A 19123-nucleotide genomic window follows, 5' to 3' on the forward strand; every position below is an offset into this window, starting at 1 on the left:
TGGCATGAGTCTCAGCCTGGTTAGCCAGATTAGTCGAGCTCATGTGGTGTTGCTGCAGTGTAAATGGTAAAGACAAATGAGATACCAGAGGCAGAAGATCCTCCCAAAATGGACAAAGATTAGTGAATGGGCCACACTTTATGCCGATCATGTTCAACTGAAGTTCGGTATGTCTGTGGAAACACTTCAAACATACTAAATCATTTACAATGGCATCACAGGAATGTGCTGATGAGTGAAACGAGGCAAAAACAGACATGAAGACGAGTCCTTCTCCCCACAGCTTTCATACTGGTTCATAGAGAATACAGAATTTAAGCATGTGGTCAATGTACTTGTGCCCCACTACACACACTACTTCATGTGTGCATTTTAATCACTCCAATGTGCCTGCCTTGTATAAGCATAGGCAAGCTGCCATTGTTCAGGGATTATTAACTGCGACTTCAGTTATCTGGACATCTATCCACTGATGGATAGATGTCCAGGCCTACAGAGAATCCAACCCAGTAAACTTGCCCCGTTTATTAAAAGCATACAAGCATGCAGAGAAATGACAGAGAAGCTAAAGAAAGTACTTAAAAGGACAGGTTGGAGTCTCATAACTGAACATTACCTACATTTGTCTCCTTCATTTTTGCTATGTATTTTTTTCTTACACTCCTAATGCAAAAGGCACACTGGCAAATCTTAACAATGAAATTGAAACTATTTATTTCTAACACTTACCTATAATATTCATTAAACATATATACACCAACCGCATTTAGTTCACCCATGCCCATACCCATGAATTAGAACTCAGCATCAGAGTGCAGGACTCTAACTGATGTGTTTTACTCAGGTTGTGTTGATGTTGTTTCCAATCTGTTGTTTTTTTCTCATCATTTATGCCAACATATGCTCATATCCTTACATTTTGTACAATATTACATATTTTTTATTATTTTGTATATTTTATTCTTCTGTGCAATAGTAGTCACACTATTTATTATTTTTAATCTGAAGGCAGCTTACATTGTTCTTTTTTGCACAGTTATTGGGACAATTCATATTTTTTTATATATTTTTTCTACATATTTTTTTCTTTTATATAGTCAAAAATTTCATTTTGCTTGTATATGTACATCTGTATAGTCTACTTTTTTATTTTGTATTTCATTTTTTGAATTTCTCTATCGCTGTTGATATTTTTCTTCCCACTACATGTTGCTGTAATTCCCAAATTTCCCCAGCTGGGGATAAATAAAGTTTTATCTTATCTTACCTTATCGTATCATGTGTGCTGTAAATACATAAACACTATGTAAGTTATGCATCTTCAACTAATATTTACTACAAAGCGTGTCAAGTAAATATGTACGCTAATGTACGTATGCTTTGTTGTTATGTGCTTGGAGATCTGTTAACATATGATCATGTATTTTTGGTTGACTTTAGCAGAAGGACCAGGAGCACAGCTATAGACAGTGCAGCCACACTGGGGCCCATGCTTTATAGGGCTCCACCCGATAGCTAGTGGGCCCCTAGCACAGCTGTCGTGAAAATGCCTCCAATCCCGCCTATACACTATCTCTCAACCTTACCTTTCCTATCTTACCAATGACTGATCAGTGTAAGGTACACTTTAATACCAAAAGTATTCACTCACCCATCCAAATAATTGAAATCAGGTGTTCCAATTACATTAGGTGTATAAAATCAAGCATCAAGGCATGCAGACTGTTTCTACAAACATTTGTAAAAGAATGGTTTGCTCTCAGGAGCTCAGTGAATTCCAGCGTGGTACTGTGATAGGATGCCACCTGTGCAACAAGTCCAGTCATGAGTCTGTGTTGTAAATTTCCAGCCAATTTACCAGCTCCTAAATATTCCACAGCCAGCAGTCAGTGATATTATAAGAAAGTGGAAGCGACTGGGAATGACTGCAACCCAGCCAGGAAGTGGCAGACCATGTAAAATGACGGACGGAGCACAGGCGCATAGTGTATGGAGGTCGCCAACTTCCTGCAGAGTCAATCGCTATAGACCTCCAAACTTCATGTGGCCTTCAGGTTATCTTAAGAACAGCGCGCAGAGAGCTTCATGGAAGTGCAATGTAAAGCGTCAGATGCAGTGGTGTAAAGCACACCACCACTGGACTCCAGAGCAGTGGATATGTGTTCTCTGGAGTGACGAATCATGCTTCACCATCTGGCGATCTGATGGACGAGTCTGGCTTTGGTGGTTTCCAGGAGAACGATACTTGTCTGACTGCATTGTGCCAAGTATAAAGTTTGGTGGAGGGGGGGATTATGGAGTGGGGTTGTTTTTCAGAACTGAGATTTTGGACAGTTCCATGCTCCCAGTTTTGTGGGAACAATTTGGGGATGGCCCCTTCCTGTTCCAACATGACTGTGCACCAGTCCACAAAACAAGGTCCATAAAGACACAGATGAGAGAGTTTGGTGTGGATGAACTTGACTGTCCTGCAGAGTCCTGACCTCAACACGATAAAACACCTTTGGGATGAATAAGAACGGAGACTGAGAGCCAGGCCTTCTCATCCAACATCAGTGTGTGACCTCACAAATGGAAGAACTGGAAGAACGGTCAAACATTCCCATAAACACACTCCTCAACCTTGTGGAAAGCCTTCCCAGAAGAGTTGAAGCTGTTATAGCTGCAAAGGGTGGGCCGATGACATATTAAACTCTGTGGATTAAGAATGGGATGTCACTCAAGTTCATATGCATTCATAAATCCTCAAATGTCCACATCCACCTCTCTCATGGTGTCAGTAAAAAAAAAAAAAAAATGTCAGTAGCAAAGTATAAAAAAAATAGGCTTATTCTACATATACCATGAAAACTATATAAAACTATACAAAAAAAATATATTAACTATATAAAAAACAATTCAGTTGAATGAATATTTTCTTATTTTCTGTGGTATTTGTGTCGTATGCCGATTGCTTTTTCATCACGTTGTGTTTGTAAGTGTGTGCATATGTGTGTGCGTGTTTGCTTCTTAACAGAGAACAACCACAATGACAAATTTAATCAGAAACCTTTTGGTCTTTAGAAACAGATTTGTAGCCTCAAAGCCAAAATATGTTGTGATGCTAGCCCCTTGTTTGCAGCATATTCTTTGATACGAGTTAAAAGGTCCAGAAGGTTCCATTTCAACTAGTGGATGGAAATTGTATTGGTATTTCAGTCACCAAATAGGTTTGGGGCCAAAAATATTCATTTTGTGGAATTTCCCTTCTTGCACATTTTAATTGGTGAACTTCCATGTCTCCATATTACCAACTAGAGTAGCAACCACCTCTATAAAAAAATGTTTGCGGGCCAGTATTTAGAGTCTTATAGATGTCAGTCTACCTTCGATGAAAGGCAAACAGGTGGAAAGTGACTGTGGTAAAATGACTTGGCCTTAATTCTATTCCTAGGTCACAACTGCTTTTCAACAAACTTAGTTTTCAACTCCTGAGCCTATTGTTTCCCATCGTATTTCCACCCACTGCAGCACACTTGTCTTAAAGCCCTGTTTCTCATTTGGACTCAAGAATTTAATGGTGTCTAGGCATGCAGCCAAGCAGTCAAATGTTGTGTGAGGCGGAATAAAGCTGTGTTTCAGAGGCAATTCACAATGACAAGTGACAACAGTTTCACACAAAGTGTCTTCTCCTCACAGAGACTCATTAGGCTCTGGAGTTGAGAGGGAGCAGCCATGCAAATCAACCTCTGATCGGTCAAAGAGACATATAAACAATCTGGCTCTCTACTTCTGGACCCCCAAGGTAGGTTCCACCGAGGAGTGAAGAGCTCCTCAAACAGAGCTCTCCAATAACAACATCTATTTAGTTGTGCAGAGGTCAATGAGGGTTTCCTCTAACAGGAATAAAATAGTGGTCATCAGTGTTCATCCAGGCAGAGTAAAATGCCTGTAATGCAATATTTCCTTGTACACAAAATACAAGGAATGTTTTATCCTCTGATGACATCATAAACTATGAAAATTAATCCAATGTAAACAGAATAGCATATTTAAATGACCTATCAAGGAAATACACAGAATATACAGAGAATAGAGGGAAGAAAGGTTGCTCATTGAGTTTCACAGCACAGCTCTCCTGCCCTCTAATACAGAAAATCCTGCCAGTTCCCAGCGCTGCTCTCTGACGGGCCTGTCAGGATAAACTGTCAGCCGTGCGCCGCTGGTAACTTCTTGCTTCCGTGGTGTAACAGAGAGAGCAGGCAGAAGGCTGATACATGGCTGCACAGAGGGAAGACTGAAAGTGTCTCTGAAGAGCGAGCTCAGTGCTTTCACAGCTCAGATACACAGTGGGACTGAACTAGACGATCCTGCAAAGCAACTTCCAGAAACGCTTTGACATTTTAGATTTAATGCTTCTCGTCACCAGGCATTTTTCACTAAGTGAAATACTTTTGGTATTTGGTCTTCGGTAAATTCTAAAGATGGTTGCAAGCTCTCCAGTCTGTGTTGTTTTTTTTTATGATTATTATTATTATTCCAACCAATAGCCAGCCACTTAGGCCAAGCAGCCAATACTGAACAGGACAAATGGTTTGTCCACAGACAATGGGGGTAGATGGCATGGCCAAATACTTCTATCACAGTATATGGAAGTGTATATCATGGTAGTAGTATATATCACAGTATAGGAAGTGCTCTGTAAATTCAATTAACAAATGGTTTAAAATAATCATACTGTACCACACTTCATCACATTTGATCATTTTCTTTTACTTTTTTTTCCGTTTTTCGGCTTCCATACAAACAATAACAATTGCCTCACATGAGACAACACTTGAGTTAAAAACAAAAGACTCAAAACAGTGAAACCAAATTTCTTTCAAAAGAGAAGCTGTAAGGTTCCACATGAGAACATGAGGTGCAGTAGGGTTGCATTATTTGCCACCAAGTGCTCGTCAGTGGAGGCATGTTGTGTCAGGTTCTGGTGAGCAGTGTTGGGCAAGTTGTGTGAAAACTACAATCAATTACTCATTACCCATCACTCATTATAAGAGTCCTTACTTAACCAATAATAAAGTAATGCATTACGTTACTCATTACTTGACTCTTGTTGCTCAGGCCAGCTCCATCCAGAGGTGCCTTTAAATAATTCGAAATCCTCCACACCACATGTCTCATCTTTGCTATTTCACAAGTGTATACGTAAATCAACAGAATGTATTGTCTCCTACAGTTTGGAGGTATTCACTGACCATGCAACAGCTCTCTTAGCCACAAGGAGCTCTTTAGAAGTCCTGATTCAACTGCTCCATTTACACAATGTTCACTGATTTTAAAACTTAAGTATGTGACTCCTGCCTGACGTTAGAAACCTGGGGCCTGGGGCTACAACATGTGAGTAAGACATCTTTGGCATTTCTGTTGTTTTGACAGTGGTTAACTACGCCCCCAGTAACCAGAATGTAATTTCTGAACCTCGGAAAAACTCAAATTGTAACCCTTTACGCTACTCATTACTGAGAAGTCAGTACATAATTCCAATGCGTCACTAAGTAATGTGTTACTGTCCACCAGTGCTGGTAAGACAGTGAAATATGACCCAGAAATGCCAGTTTGAGTAATATTCCGATTAGTTTGAAGGTTTAGTAGTACGTACACCTGTACAATGCAAACCAATGCAACACCTCTGTTATGAGCTCTACTTTTAAAAGCTCACAAATGTCCAATGTTTTTGTTGACACTTGATGGAGGTGGTGTGCTGGAGGCCACTGTTTGTCATATTTTGCCCCTTGCATGTGTGTAAATGGGGTGGAAAAATAATAGAAACACCTTGCTGTTGTACTGGAACCACAATAACTTGGAAAACAACACTGATGCTCAGCAGCTTTCACTGAGACAGGTGGCTTCTGTCCGTAGTGCTATTTATGCAGTGGACTGCTGTCCTTGAAAGTATCTTTTTAGCCCTGACATCCCTGACAGCTCTCTCTTGGTTCGAGAATGTGGAGAGGTTGTTATCGTATCAACCCGCAAACAAATGAAGAGTTCATTTGAAAAAAAATAAAAAAAACAGAACACATCCATAAAATGAATAAACCAACACCAGCCAGATTGACATTCCCTTGAGTCGACAACAAAAAACATCATTTGGAGAAATTTAGAGAAAAAATAAAATAAAATAAATAAATAAATAAATGTATCTGCTTTTGCAAATGTACCCTTCAAATGTTCCACATTTACAATACAAGGACACACAAGGACATTTACACACACACGGACACAAATGTATGTTGTCCAGCATTTACACTAATTCATACATATGCATCACAAGTGCTTTTATTGTGTTCAAATTCTGTAGGATTATTATTATTGTTGTTTTTGGTGAAATCCTTTATGTTTTTAACGAAAAGCATAAATTGTAATGTTGTCCTCCAAAAACTAAACAGCCTTTTTGCAAATTTCACAAGTCACTGACATGAAACCAGAGTTCTTTCAGTTCCTTTAATGATGAACAAACTAGCTCACTGTGTGTTTATAGTCACGTCTATACTCAAAAAATATAACAAGAAAAACAAATCATTCTCCAATTCCACTTCACGACATGATAATCCATACGTCAAACCTCTGCCAAGAGTGGCTCATCTTAATCAAAATGAAGCTTTACATTCTCACAGGCCAATCAATTTATGCTCGTGTCAATAGCAGTCTGCCAGCACAGACACTGCAAATCCAATATATACAGCTGAGCCAGAGTAGCCGGCTGAATGGAGCGATGAACAGCTGAATAGTAAATGACAACAATTCAATAAGTCATCACAAAATCATTTTTGAAATTAACTCAACATGAATGATTGATGATACATGACGATGTTACCGAACGTCCAGGTGAAGTTTTGCTTTAAGGTGATCTTCTCAGCCTTTTGTTTGTGTGATATTAAGTTATGGTCGACTCTTTTAGCTGCCCTCCATACGGCTTAATTCAAATGGAAATCTCCACTGACTAAACATAAACACACAGACATTGGATGACAGCAAACTAAGATGTGTATTTAAGTCCATACAGCCCTACTGAAGGGTGTAGACCTAACAGCAGATGCCATCTTCCTGTTTTCTTCTATAATCTAATACCCACAAACATCCTAGCAGAGACTCAGTGATCTAAACTTCTGTTTGGAGAGCTGGATGCAGACACACTGCTGCCACTTGTGTTTGCTCTTATAAATAATACATTGTTCTCTCCTGCTCCTTGTTCATGACCCACAAAATTGCCTCCCACACAAGTATGGTAGTAGTACCCACAAGGTGCCTGAAAGCTGGAAGGAGTGAGGAGAAGAAACAAGGAAAAACTGATTCCATTTGGCAAATCATTATGTGTAGGAGACCCTGGGGAGTGGCACCTCCAAAGACAAGCTGGGTAGGGGGAAGGAAGGTTATAGCATACTAGCCATAATGGGAGCCCTGACTAAATGAGAACACTGTGAGTCCTTGAATACAAATTTTCGTGTCCTGAAATGAGACTATTGACTGTATCAGTAGGACAGTAAAAATATAGCTAATTAACAACAGGATTCAAACCCAGAAGAAAAAATTCTGGGTCTAAGTCATGTGTAAAGATCATCTGACATCATCTGAAACATCATCTGTTTCCTGATGTCTCCACTTTGCTTCCTTGAAGCTTTCAGTCTCTCTGTAGCGGTGTTGTATGCTTCCTTGTCACATGAGCGAAAAGCAGCTTTTTTCGCTAGATACTGGACAAACAGTATTCTCCAACTTCTCCAATCAATTAAGCTTTCAGGAATGATTTTAATAATGATTGATTTGACACATTTGCTGATGTATGATGTCATTGCTGGTGTATATTTCGCAAGATTGATGTGGTTCTCCTGGATGGTCTCTGAGCATTAGTCAGGAAATATTGTCTGATTGACACCTGTTGAGTGCAATAGCTTAATGTTATGGAGCCAGGTCTCTGTATAGGAATACAGTTGCCACAACAGAGAGAGACAATATTCTCTGATTTCCTGTTTCAGAGTTAGTCTGAGTGTTATTTCATCCATCTTATTTTCTTGCAACTGAACATTAGCCAGAATACGCTGGCTAGTGGAATAGCCTTTGTTCCATGCTGGATTTTTAGTTCAAAAATCAAGCCAATAATCTGGGGCACTATGATTGCCTAATCTGACACAATGACAGGTGATCCCAACTTTTTTTATACTTGCCTGTCCAGAATGAATGCCAAAATGATTCGTTTTATCTACTAGATACATCAATACCCTTACCACTGCCTCGTGTTTGGGGTGAATTGTATCTGAGAGCCTTGAGAAGCTAGGACCCTACCATGCATAATATCATTTGTGCAAGACAAATATTTGAATTTTGGCAGGTTTAAAAAATCAAATATAAGAAATGAGGACACTAGTGCCCAGGTTGTTGTTACACCCTTGAGGCACGGCTGCAGCTGAAACATGAGACTAAAATGAGATGTGAAGGAAAGGAAAAATGTACAGTATCTGGTAAAGCTTGTCAGGAAAGTCACGTTCAAAACTAATCGCAGAGTAAGCTAATGTTGCCATAGGGACAAGGATATGAGACTGTGGTAGATATGATTATCATTATAATCTGTAATATCACGGTAATAAATAATGCTAGTCATACCTCTGCTTTCATTTTGGTGAAAGTAATTCAAAATCAGTGATGGACTACTCCATGCAGACAGTGACATTGTAGAGCAGCTTATTACTTTCAAATGACAGAAACTAGTAATATGTAATATATCGCCTTGTCAATTGATTTGAAACAAATCTGTTTTGAAAAAGTTTGCTGAAGCCTTTCCTCTATTTAAAAGTCTCCAGTTTCTCAGCTGGAAATAACATTTACATCAATTGTGCTCAGCTTGTCTGCTCATATGCAATCAGTCACTAAACAGCCTAATGTTTCTAAAATATCTAAAATATCTGCAGGGATTTGTTTTTTTTGAGATGAGTTGGCTCAAAAGAGTGTGAGTTGTAGTTTGTGTGTATGACCTAATAAGAATTCTCTTCTACCACATTATGAAGTGACAATGAGCTACAGAGAGGTGACGACTGCAAAGCACTCCCTCTGCCAGACAACAGCTTCCCTGTGGAGAGCTGGCATTTGACATGCAACCAGCTCAAACAGACATAATTTCACTTTGTTGATGATATTTACGCTCTAAAGAGGTCATTTTCATCAGCACATGTCGGGGACATTTCAGTGTTTGATGGATGCTTCATGATTAATTGCATTAAAATCATCATTTCAATTCATCCATCTCATTCACAATGTCTCGCAGTGCCATATTTGCATCAAATCAAGTGCTAATAATTTCTTCCATTCATATGAGACAGCTGCCACCCTACTTCTTACACCAAGACAAGGCTCTAGTCTGCAGTGTAGTGCCATAGACTTCACTGATAAACCAGAGAATAACACTGAATTACATCAAACAGTCACCAAACGTTATGTTTCACTTTCACCTTTCTGCATTACACTGTGCATGGACAGAAACATCACCAAAAAATACAATATGATGAAGCAATCAAGGCCATCAACACTACAAATAACTGCCTGCGGACCAAACACCAAACATCCACAGAATCGTGACCCCCAATTTCCTGGCAGGGGATGAATAAAGTATTATCTTACTTTATCTTATCTTCTCAAAGCCACTGTAGACCGAGGAGATCACAGAGCCTACAGTCTTTAAACCACTGGAATTTTAGACACTTTTGCTCAGCTTTCACTTCCTTTAATGACAGACTCATGGCATGGTTACAGCTTGGGTTGGATAGATATGCACTGTGACATCATTATTTGCCTGTTTGTCCAGTGGATTTTACAAAGTGAATATAAATGGACAGATGACAGTGTCAGTGTTGGAACATTCCTGTCATATACATTTATACAGTGGATAGTGCAGAATGAGAAAATGTACATTTTTATGAAAGTTGTCACTGTGATTGTTTTCACTTATTCTTTTGTTGTGCTCCCATGATGCCCATCCTTCAGATTTTCCATGTTTTTTTTTTTTTTTTGCTTCTGTTTGTTCACTCTGGCAGAGATGGGAAACCTGCACCATGGAATGTCATGCTGCTTTATCTGGTAGCGCTGTTTGCACAGCGATGAACACACAACGACCACTATATTACTTTTGATACTAAACAAAACATCAACATTTTATGATTACGTGGCAAGATCTTAAGCAATAAGGAATTCCTTTCTTAAATGATTTCCAGGTAGATTTATGGACTTCGTCAGCGCACATTGACGGCAAACAACATTGGAAAAGAAACTGTGTTCTAATTGACGGAGCTATGATTCTGAGACAAAGGGGATGGTTTTTGAAAAAAGCTGCAAATTCAAAGGGATTAACAGGGTTTCTATAAGAATCTGAGAGAATCTCAACTTTGAGTGAGGAATTAATGATTATTTTCTGCTCACACTGGAAGGTAACTGCTGACACAGCCCCCCCAGTGGATTCCTCTCTGCTAAATTATAGAGGGGAATTACGAAATGTGTTCATTGCAGCCATAAAGCTACTAGCCCCGATAATGAACCTGTTGATCAGAAACATTGCACTCCTAGGACCTCCACCTCTGAGGCTCAGAGGCATCGTCCTATCCTGCCTGGCCTACATATTGAACTGCTCCCAGCATGCACCAGCCTTGTGTTGTCAAATCATTGCTGCCAGAGTAGCAAGGGCTCCTGCCGTTTGTTTTTACTACAACACACACATGCAAACACTGACAGCAAGAAACAGACCTGTGAAAGAACAGTATTTTGCTACTGAGAGCACATAAGTAATGTACTATGCTAATATTACATAACAGTGATTTAAATAACTGACACATGTTGACATAGTGACCACTTTCAGAAGGACAGATTCCCATACAGCAACATTCTGCAAGCTTCTGATTCTCCCACAAAATGAAGCTCATGTTTTATTGACCTTTATTTCATTACCTGTTCTGTGATCTAACGGCACATTTGGGAGTTCAGTTGCTACACTTGGGGGCACTCAGGTCGTACACGGTAAAATTAAATCCTGCATCAGCAAATAACAGCTACATACAGTACATGCAAAGCAGGCAATGAAATTTCCATTTCCTCTTCTACTTCTTGTCTGACATGGTTCAGGGTATTCTCACATTTCCTTTAATGGACTATGTAGCATCCTAATTTGTGCACACCACTGCCCTGTAACATTCTGTGACAACTTCTAGCATCCCTCTTTCATTAAAACTGAACAAGCAGTGAATTATATATCACTGAACAGCCAGTTCTGCAATTCTGTGCCTAATGAGTGCCTTGAAGAAAGAACTTATCGCAATCAAAAGACATGTGTCCATGACACATAGAGGGATGAAGGTCTCGGTACGCTTCAAAGAATTATTTTGTATAACGTGTCGTCTCAAGACAAATGTGCTTTACAGCTATTTTGAATGGCCACACTTGAAAGTGGGGCAGTGAGTGGTGAGAGATGATAACTGTTCACACTAGGGTTTAATCCTTGGAGATACGATTCCCAGGAATACCCTTTGAACCATTTCCTGTTTCCCGAGAAATATAATAACACAGGAAAAACTTTTTTATATATATAAACACAGAATGCATTGGAATATATTAAGACAATATGTTGGCCTACAGTTGACTTTTGGATAACATATGCAACAGCTGTGAACACAGTGAAAGCTTATTGTAATTAATAAAGACATTCAACAGTATGGTGTTCTTTTCCTCACAGCTAAAGTGAAGTTCAGACTGTGTACAAAGTTTTGTTCATCCAAACTGTCTCTCATGGAAGAGCTTGCACTTGGTTGGTCATAAGAAAAGCACAAGGAGAAGTTTCAAGCCCTGCCTCCTGTCATACCTCTGCAGACCTGGGCAGTCACTGGGTAAAGTGGGCGGGATTGTTGGATCGTTTGTTCAAAGTGTCAGGTGATGTAAGATGATGCAAAACCTTTGTTGGTGCTCTTCCTTTGAGGTTGGCTTTGTCTGTCTGGATTCCTAATGTAAATGTTTTCTGTGTTAAAACAGACCCTGATCTTTCCTCAACATCAGTGCCTCAACATAACCTGAACCTCGCTGGATAATGCTGGAGTCACTATGAATGGATCATGCATTGCCAGACTGTTTTGGCAGAAAACAAATGGAACGTGTTGTCAGTGAACCACATTTTTAAAAAACATAACTTGGTCTGCATTATGTTTCCCTCAAAATGTATTTTCTTCTTAGTATATACTATATAAACATGACTGCTAGAAGCCAGGGCTGGTGGAAGAATGCTTTTCATTTCATTTACCTTTCCAGTAGCAAAACCTTATAACTTTCATAGCGCTATTCTATTGGTTATGACAACTTTGTACTCCCCAAATTGCTGCCCAATGGGACACAAACTCTTTAAAGCTGATGAATGCAAAATCAATCATAGGATTTAATTTTTATTTTTTGGATTTTTATTCTGACCAGCGTTTAATGCCAATTAACAGTCACTTTCCATTAAACATTGCAGCCTCTAGGGGACGCTAGAAATCATCTGGCTACTCATGTTAATTTAAACACTGGGTGTCTGGTAAACTATGCCGAGGAAACTGATGCACCATGCTCTCCTAAGCCGAGTTTACCTGCATCTGCAAATACAAATAGCTGTCAGGGATATCAGTGATAAGACCAACAGATAGTAGCTGTCTAAAGATCTGATGTTGATGTGTGGGATGCTAAGACTAAGGCTTTTCTTTTCTTTTCTTTTCTTTTCTTTTCTTTTCTGTGTGGTATCATGTTTGACTTTTTGGCTTCTCAGTGCCAGACTTGATTAACTAACTCCTGTCAGATGCATATAATATTAAACTCATTTCCCTTTCTGACTAAACTAATAGGAAATTCCATTTTCTTAATGATCCTACTCAACCTTTCACTTCTACCTGCATTCCCCTCCCCAAATGTAATGTTGTGCTCATTACACATTGCTGATTTGGTTCAATGGCATTCTCATGAGAGAACCGAAGACCCATCATTGCATTAGCCAGGGTCTGGTCAATGCATGAACATCATTTTTTAGTCTCGAAACCCAGGGATGACCCCCCTTTCAGAGTCAGTGCTCATAATGGGAGCAGCATGCTGTTTTGAGTGTTCTCTTCACATTACAAGATGCAGGGAATGGCAAATCGACTGTGTAACTGAAGGCACAGCTGCTGGACAGACAGATCTAGCAGCCATGACCAAACCTTGTCAGTTTATTCTTTATTGAATCTAAAATAAATAATGATAAAAGTTGTTCTTAGGGTTTCTTCCATTTTTTTTTCTTTTTTTTATAACAACATGTTTCTGGGGTTTACTATCCATATTTTATGATCTATGAGTATCTCTGGACAGCACTGGCTATAAGACGTGATTCGTGATGATTCGTGATGTGCTCTAAAGCCTAAGTCTTTTTAGCTGCAGTCAGAGCTCTTGCAAAGGGGGGTGAAAATGGTGTCATGCACAGGGTCTCCTGCCTCCATGGCCCTCGAAATTTCTATGCATAATCAAGGTCATATGAAAAAAAAAACTAAAATTAGAGTTTGGTTTACAAAAGCGGGCTGTGAGAGTGTGTGTGTTATCCATATTAATGTAATGTTATACAGTATACAACAATAATAACACATCGCTCACAGTGGCATTTTTTTTGCAGCAACCGTTCTTTTATTTTTCATGCTCAAAGTACATTTTGCTGATAATACTTTAGTTCTTAGTAGTACTTAGTACTATTTGTTGTAACTGAATATTTAGACATTCATGTGTTGCTGCTTTTGCTGTAGTAAAGGATCTGAATACTTCGTGGGTCATGTGCATGTGTGTCTGTGATCAACTTTGAGCAAGGCCTTGCACCTCCTCTGTTATGTCTGTCTACTGTCTTCTATCCACACCAAACGAGTGTGTGTTGAGCAGGCCGGCGTTGGCCCATTTGAGTGAGACAGCTGTCACCCTGCTTCTCACCATAAGATGAGACTTCAGTCTAAAGAGTCATTCCACACACTTCACTTATGAATTGGAGGATTACACTGAATTCAGACAAAGGTTTTCAGTTAAATGTTGCTTTCAATGTTTTAATCTGTTCTAATCTGCTAGTAACAACACCAGTTCATCAAACCCAGGAAGCTTCTTGTCTGCATCCAGCCATGGTTCGGAGGTTCCTGGGCTGACTTGCATTGACACATTAGGTTATACAGGTGTACTTAAAGACCCCATGACATCACTGTGTGTGGTTACAGGTGCAAGGAAATACACTTCTGACCCCACCCAACCACACCCATTACTGATGCTGAGTGTGGTCAGAGGTGAAACACACCTGAGACTTTCCACCAGAGGAGCAGAGGCACACTGCTTTTCAGCCTGGTGTTAAGTTACTCTTTAAGAAACCTCTATGCCCTCTCCGGCCATTATTATACTGCAGCTCGCCATTCGACTGGCCTCAGTCAGGGTGATTTACTGTGTTCACAGTGTTACTTTGCATGTCAATGTGATTTTGAATGAGGTTTTCTTATTTCTGCAACAGAACCCAGAAGTTCTGCTTTCACTTTGACTCTTGATTCATTGTGCTTAAAACAGCTGATATGAAAATATTAATTTACAGTTTATTTGTATGATAAAGTCATGCTGCTTCTTTTAAAACATCTTCATTGAAAAAATACAATACTGTAAAAGAAACTGTAACTGGGGGAGAGCTTGTGCATTGTGTAGCAGTACAATGGGACAGATTGGGTGACAATGCAGTGAAGCAACAGTGTGATGAGAATCTTTTGTCTCTGAATGGGACTCCTGTGGAGACACTCTGATCTACATTAAGGATGAGGCTGTTGAACAATCCAAACCAATGAGAAACACAGACCTTCTCTGCATAACCTCCAGAATAATTACCACTGATACAACTCCACTTGGGTTTGATAAAACCGCCAAACACATCTTTGAATCATCAATACAAAATAAGGTACCAGTTTCCTCAGTGATACTCTTGTAATCAATAAACAGCAATTACAGTGGTATGAAAAAGTATCTGAACCTTTTGGAATTTATCACATTTCTGCATAAAATCACCATCAAATGTGATCTGATCTTTGTCAAAATCACTCAGATGAAAAAACAGTGTCTGCTTTAACTAAAACCACCCAAACATTTATAGGTTTTCATATTTTAATGAGGATAGCATGCAAACAATGACAGAAGGGGGAGGAATAAGTAACTGAACCATCACATTTAATATTTTGTGGCCCCCCCTTTGGCAGCAATAACTTCAACCAGACGCTTCCTGTAGCTGCAGATCAGTCTGGCACATCGATCAGGACTAATCTTGGCCCATTCTTCTTTACAAAACTGCTGTAGTTCAGTCAGATTCCTGGGATGTCTGGCATGAATCCCTGTCTTGAGGTCATGCCACAGCATCTCAATGTGGTTCAAGTCTGGACTTGACTTGGCCACTCCAGAACGTGTATTTTGAAGCCATTCTGAAGTTGATTTACTTCTGTGTTTTGGATCATTGTCTTGTTGCAGCATCCATCCTCTTTTTAGCTTCAACTGTCTGACAGACAGCTCAGGTTTTCCTGCAAAACATCCTGATAAACTTTTGAATTCATTTTTCCATTAATGATGCAAGTTGTCCAGGCCCTGAGGCAGCAAAACAGCCCCAAACCATGATGCACCCTCCACCATGCTTCACGGTGGGGATGAGATGTTGATGTTGGTGAGCTGTTCCATTTTTCCTCCACACATGACGTTGTGTGTTCCTCCCAAACAATTCAACTTTGGTTTCATCAGTCCACAAAATATTTTGCCAAAACTTCTGTGGCGTGTCCAAGTGCCTTTTTGCGAACATTAAACGAGCAACAATGTTTTTTTTAGACAGCAGTGGCTTCCTCCGTGGAGTCCTCCCATGAACACTATTGTTTTACATATAGTTGATGTGTGCACAGAGATATTGGACTGTCCCAGTGATTTCTGTAAGTCTTCAGCAGACACTCTAGGGTTCTTTTTTACCTCTCTGAGTATTCTGCACTGAACTCTTGGCGTCATCTTTGGTGGACGGCCACTCCTTGGGAGAGAAGCAACAGTGCCAAACTCTCTCCATTTGCATACAACTTCTCTGACTGTCGATTGATGAACATCCAGACTTTCAGAGATGGTTTTGTATCCTTTCCCAGCTTTAAACAAATCAACAATTCTTGTACACAGGTCTTCAGACAGCTCTTTTGAGTGAGCCATGGTGCACGTCAGACAATGCTTCTCATCAAGACAATTCTTACCAGGTGTGTGTTTTATAGTGGGCAGGGCAGCTTTAAGCCACTCATCAGTGATTGGGCACACACCTGACTTAAATTGATTGGTAAAAATTGGTTTCAATTGCTTTTTAAGTCTCCTTAGGCAGAGGGTTCAGTTACTTATTCCTCCCCCTTCTGTCATTGTTTGCATGCTATCCTCATTAAAATATGAAAACCTATAAATGTTTGGGTGGTTTTAGTTAAAGCAGACACTGTTTTTTCATCTGTGTGATTTTGACAAAGATCAGATCACATTTGATGGTGATTTTATGCAGAAATGTGATAAATTCCAAAAGGTTCAGATACTTTTTCATACCACTGTAATTTGAAAACTGATGTGATTATAATGTATTGGGGAAAAAAGCTCAGTATTTCATATGATAGCAGTGTTTCGGTCACATAACAAAGCCCCAGTCAAAAGCTAATGGCTCTTTCCTGTGAAACTGTAACAGTGTGAACACGTGGGCAGAGCCCTGAGCTGTGTGGATAATATTAGCACTCACTCTCTGTGTGAGAAGGCAGCACCAGTCTGGCCAGCAGCAGGAGATGAAGAGCTCCCCTGGTGAGAGGCCACAGCCGTCTGAGTCTAAGGTCCATGGTCTGACTGTTGGTACGCTCTCCTCTGGTCCTGACACTGCTGCTGATTGGCTACGACCTCACACGATCAAAGACTGACACCTGTAAAAAGACAAGAGAGCTCATGTTAATGATAGAGGTTGTGCGTAGCTTATGTTGTGTGGTCATGTGACGCCTGTGAATACACACTTCATTAAAGCAGCCCCACTTGCTGCTCTAAACATCTAGTTGAGTTGACAGGTTGACTTTGATATTTTAATTTGTCAAGGACTTGTGGTTCCTGCTTTTTCTAACTTAAAGATGTGTCTTGTTTTTGTAAATACTCGGCAATATTACTGATGCCTCACCTCCCCTACAACTCTGAGAAACATTATTCAGTGCCTCGCCCAGTTACAGTGAAGTGTAGCACAGCTGCAGAGCAAATGCCCCACACTCATCTGATCTGTGGTGTGAAAACATTTTTCAGTTTATTTGGTCATAATGCATACACCAGGCCTGCGATAAATCCTACCTTCAATGTTCTGCTTTTTTCTGTTTCAGAGAGGTTTCGTTTCAACTGCCGCCACAGTTACAGTGCTGTTGAATTATATTGCATTATATATATGGGTGTTTCTAATATTTTGTCCAATCCCTTTTTATCAGTAATGGTAGAATAAATATTAGAAACACCATCATTGATTTTATTTGCACTTTACTGAAATGCCCTACTGTCCTAAAATCCTAATAATCACTGATGGTTTTTAGCCGTTATTTAATGTTTTCTCTCACTTTAAATGCTTCACACAGTACATCATATATATGTACTGTAGTTATGGAAGAAATGAAATCCTAAATTGAGTTTCGTATAAAATGAAAGAATTACATGACATGGACTCAGCAAACAAATGAGGCAAGCACTAAACCCATTACCTGAACTGACCAAATAACCAGCAGCCATAGTGGAGACTGACACTGATTTCTATATGTGGGGACCTGCTGACTGAGACAAAAACATTGCAATTACGGTGCATATCACGCCTTTCATTTTCTGCCACAGTAAATATCTTGGGAGAATCGCTCAGAAATGAAGTGGACCTGCAGTAATAGAGAGCACATGCTTCCATCCTCATTTTCCTGCTATTTGTGTCCATCAACCTGAGCCAGACATGTACTCCTAAACCAGCAACACTCAGTGGCAGCTCTGGCTCATGTAAGCCACAGGGGTCAAATGGGACCAGGTGTTGTTTTAGAGTGGCTAGTTAAACCCTACTGTGAAACGAAACCGAGTACACACTGACACAGGATCAGAAGAAACAGAGAGAGAGAGGGGATTTGACTCATATTATCAACATTGTTATTATTTCACGTCAATGTCCATTCTCTTGTCTTTCATGGGGATGAATGCCATATTTACTGCTCGGGTTGCTTTCATGGTCATTTTGTTTGTTGACAGAACATATCGCTGCTAACGAGTCTTTCACAAGCTGGTGTCATTAGCAACTCTGGAAAACGAGCTAGCGCAGGGAGCGCTTTCTCATTTTAAATTATGTCACAGACTTTCTTGCTATAAAACCACAACCTTCACGGTTCACTTTAGAGCGTCCTTCAACTCCATTCATAATTTCAAAGAGATATGATCCTGATATGTAACTCTTTTTTTTTTGCCAGAGGAAAAATATGGCAGTGACGACAAAATAAATGTCTGTTATTTGAAGAAAACTATGAACCTAAATATTTTTCTAAAACTCAGTCAGTGGTCTGACAGAAAATCCAACTGAATTTTAGTGGGGCCACGGGGGGGTCCAGGCATGTTGCAACAGGGGCACTGGCCTCTGCACAGAACCATAGGCTGAAAACTTCCACGTTTCCTCTGTGGCATTTCAATAACAACTGTGTAGAGTTCTCAAGGAGAAAATAAGGCATGTCATCAGTTACAGCTTTCAATTGTATTGATTTTAGCCTTTTTAAGGTCGGTAAATTGGGTTTTATGTATATATCGACACAATATATATGTGACCCATATATTTTATTTTTAATTCAAATTTTAACATCTTACACTCCTCGACACCCCAACAGAATTTACCCAAAATATGACTTAACAGTGTTTGAGCAGATATGAAAAGATTTCTTCATTTCAACCCCACAGTTATCAAAAGTAACAGGCCTCTGATGCTGCATTATTTTACAATAAGCAGTAACTTGTTGTGGATTATCCCTGACATAATTCTTACGGTTTCCACTGATTCGAGTGCTTACTGAAATGCATGCACCTGGAAAGC

The 19123-nt window shown here is 39.7% G+C and overlaps 1 protein-coding gene across 8 annotated transcripts in view; it reads right to left on the reverse strand.

The window, feature by feature from the left end:
* The window catches only part of ptprfa (protein tyrosine phosphatase receptor type Fa), a 324162-nt gene that overhangs the window by 214068 nt on the left and 90971 nt on the right, over positions 1-19123 (reverse strand). For all 8 annotated transcript variants that reach the window (XM_041935252.1, XM_041935258.1, XM_041935257.1 and 5 more), the window contains exon 2: positions 16793-16967. In XM_041935252.1, the coding sequence (XP_041791186.1) occupies positions 16793-16886 (94 nt within the window). In that variant the 5' untranslated portion in view covers positions 16887-16967. The remainder of the gene's footprint in view (positions 1-16792; positions 16968-19123) is intronic.

Source organism: Chelmon rostratus, chromosome 4 (genome assembly GCF_017976325.1).
Source record: "Chelmon rostratus isolate fCheRos1 chromosome 4, fCheRos1.pri, whole genome shotgun sequence".
Taxonomy (NCBI): Eukaryota; Metazoa; Chordata; class Actinopteri; order Chaetodontiformes; family Chaetodontidae; genus Chelmon; species Chelmon rostratus.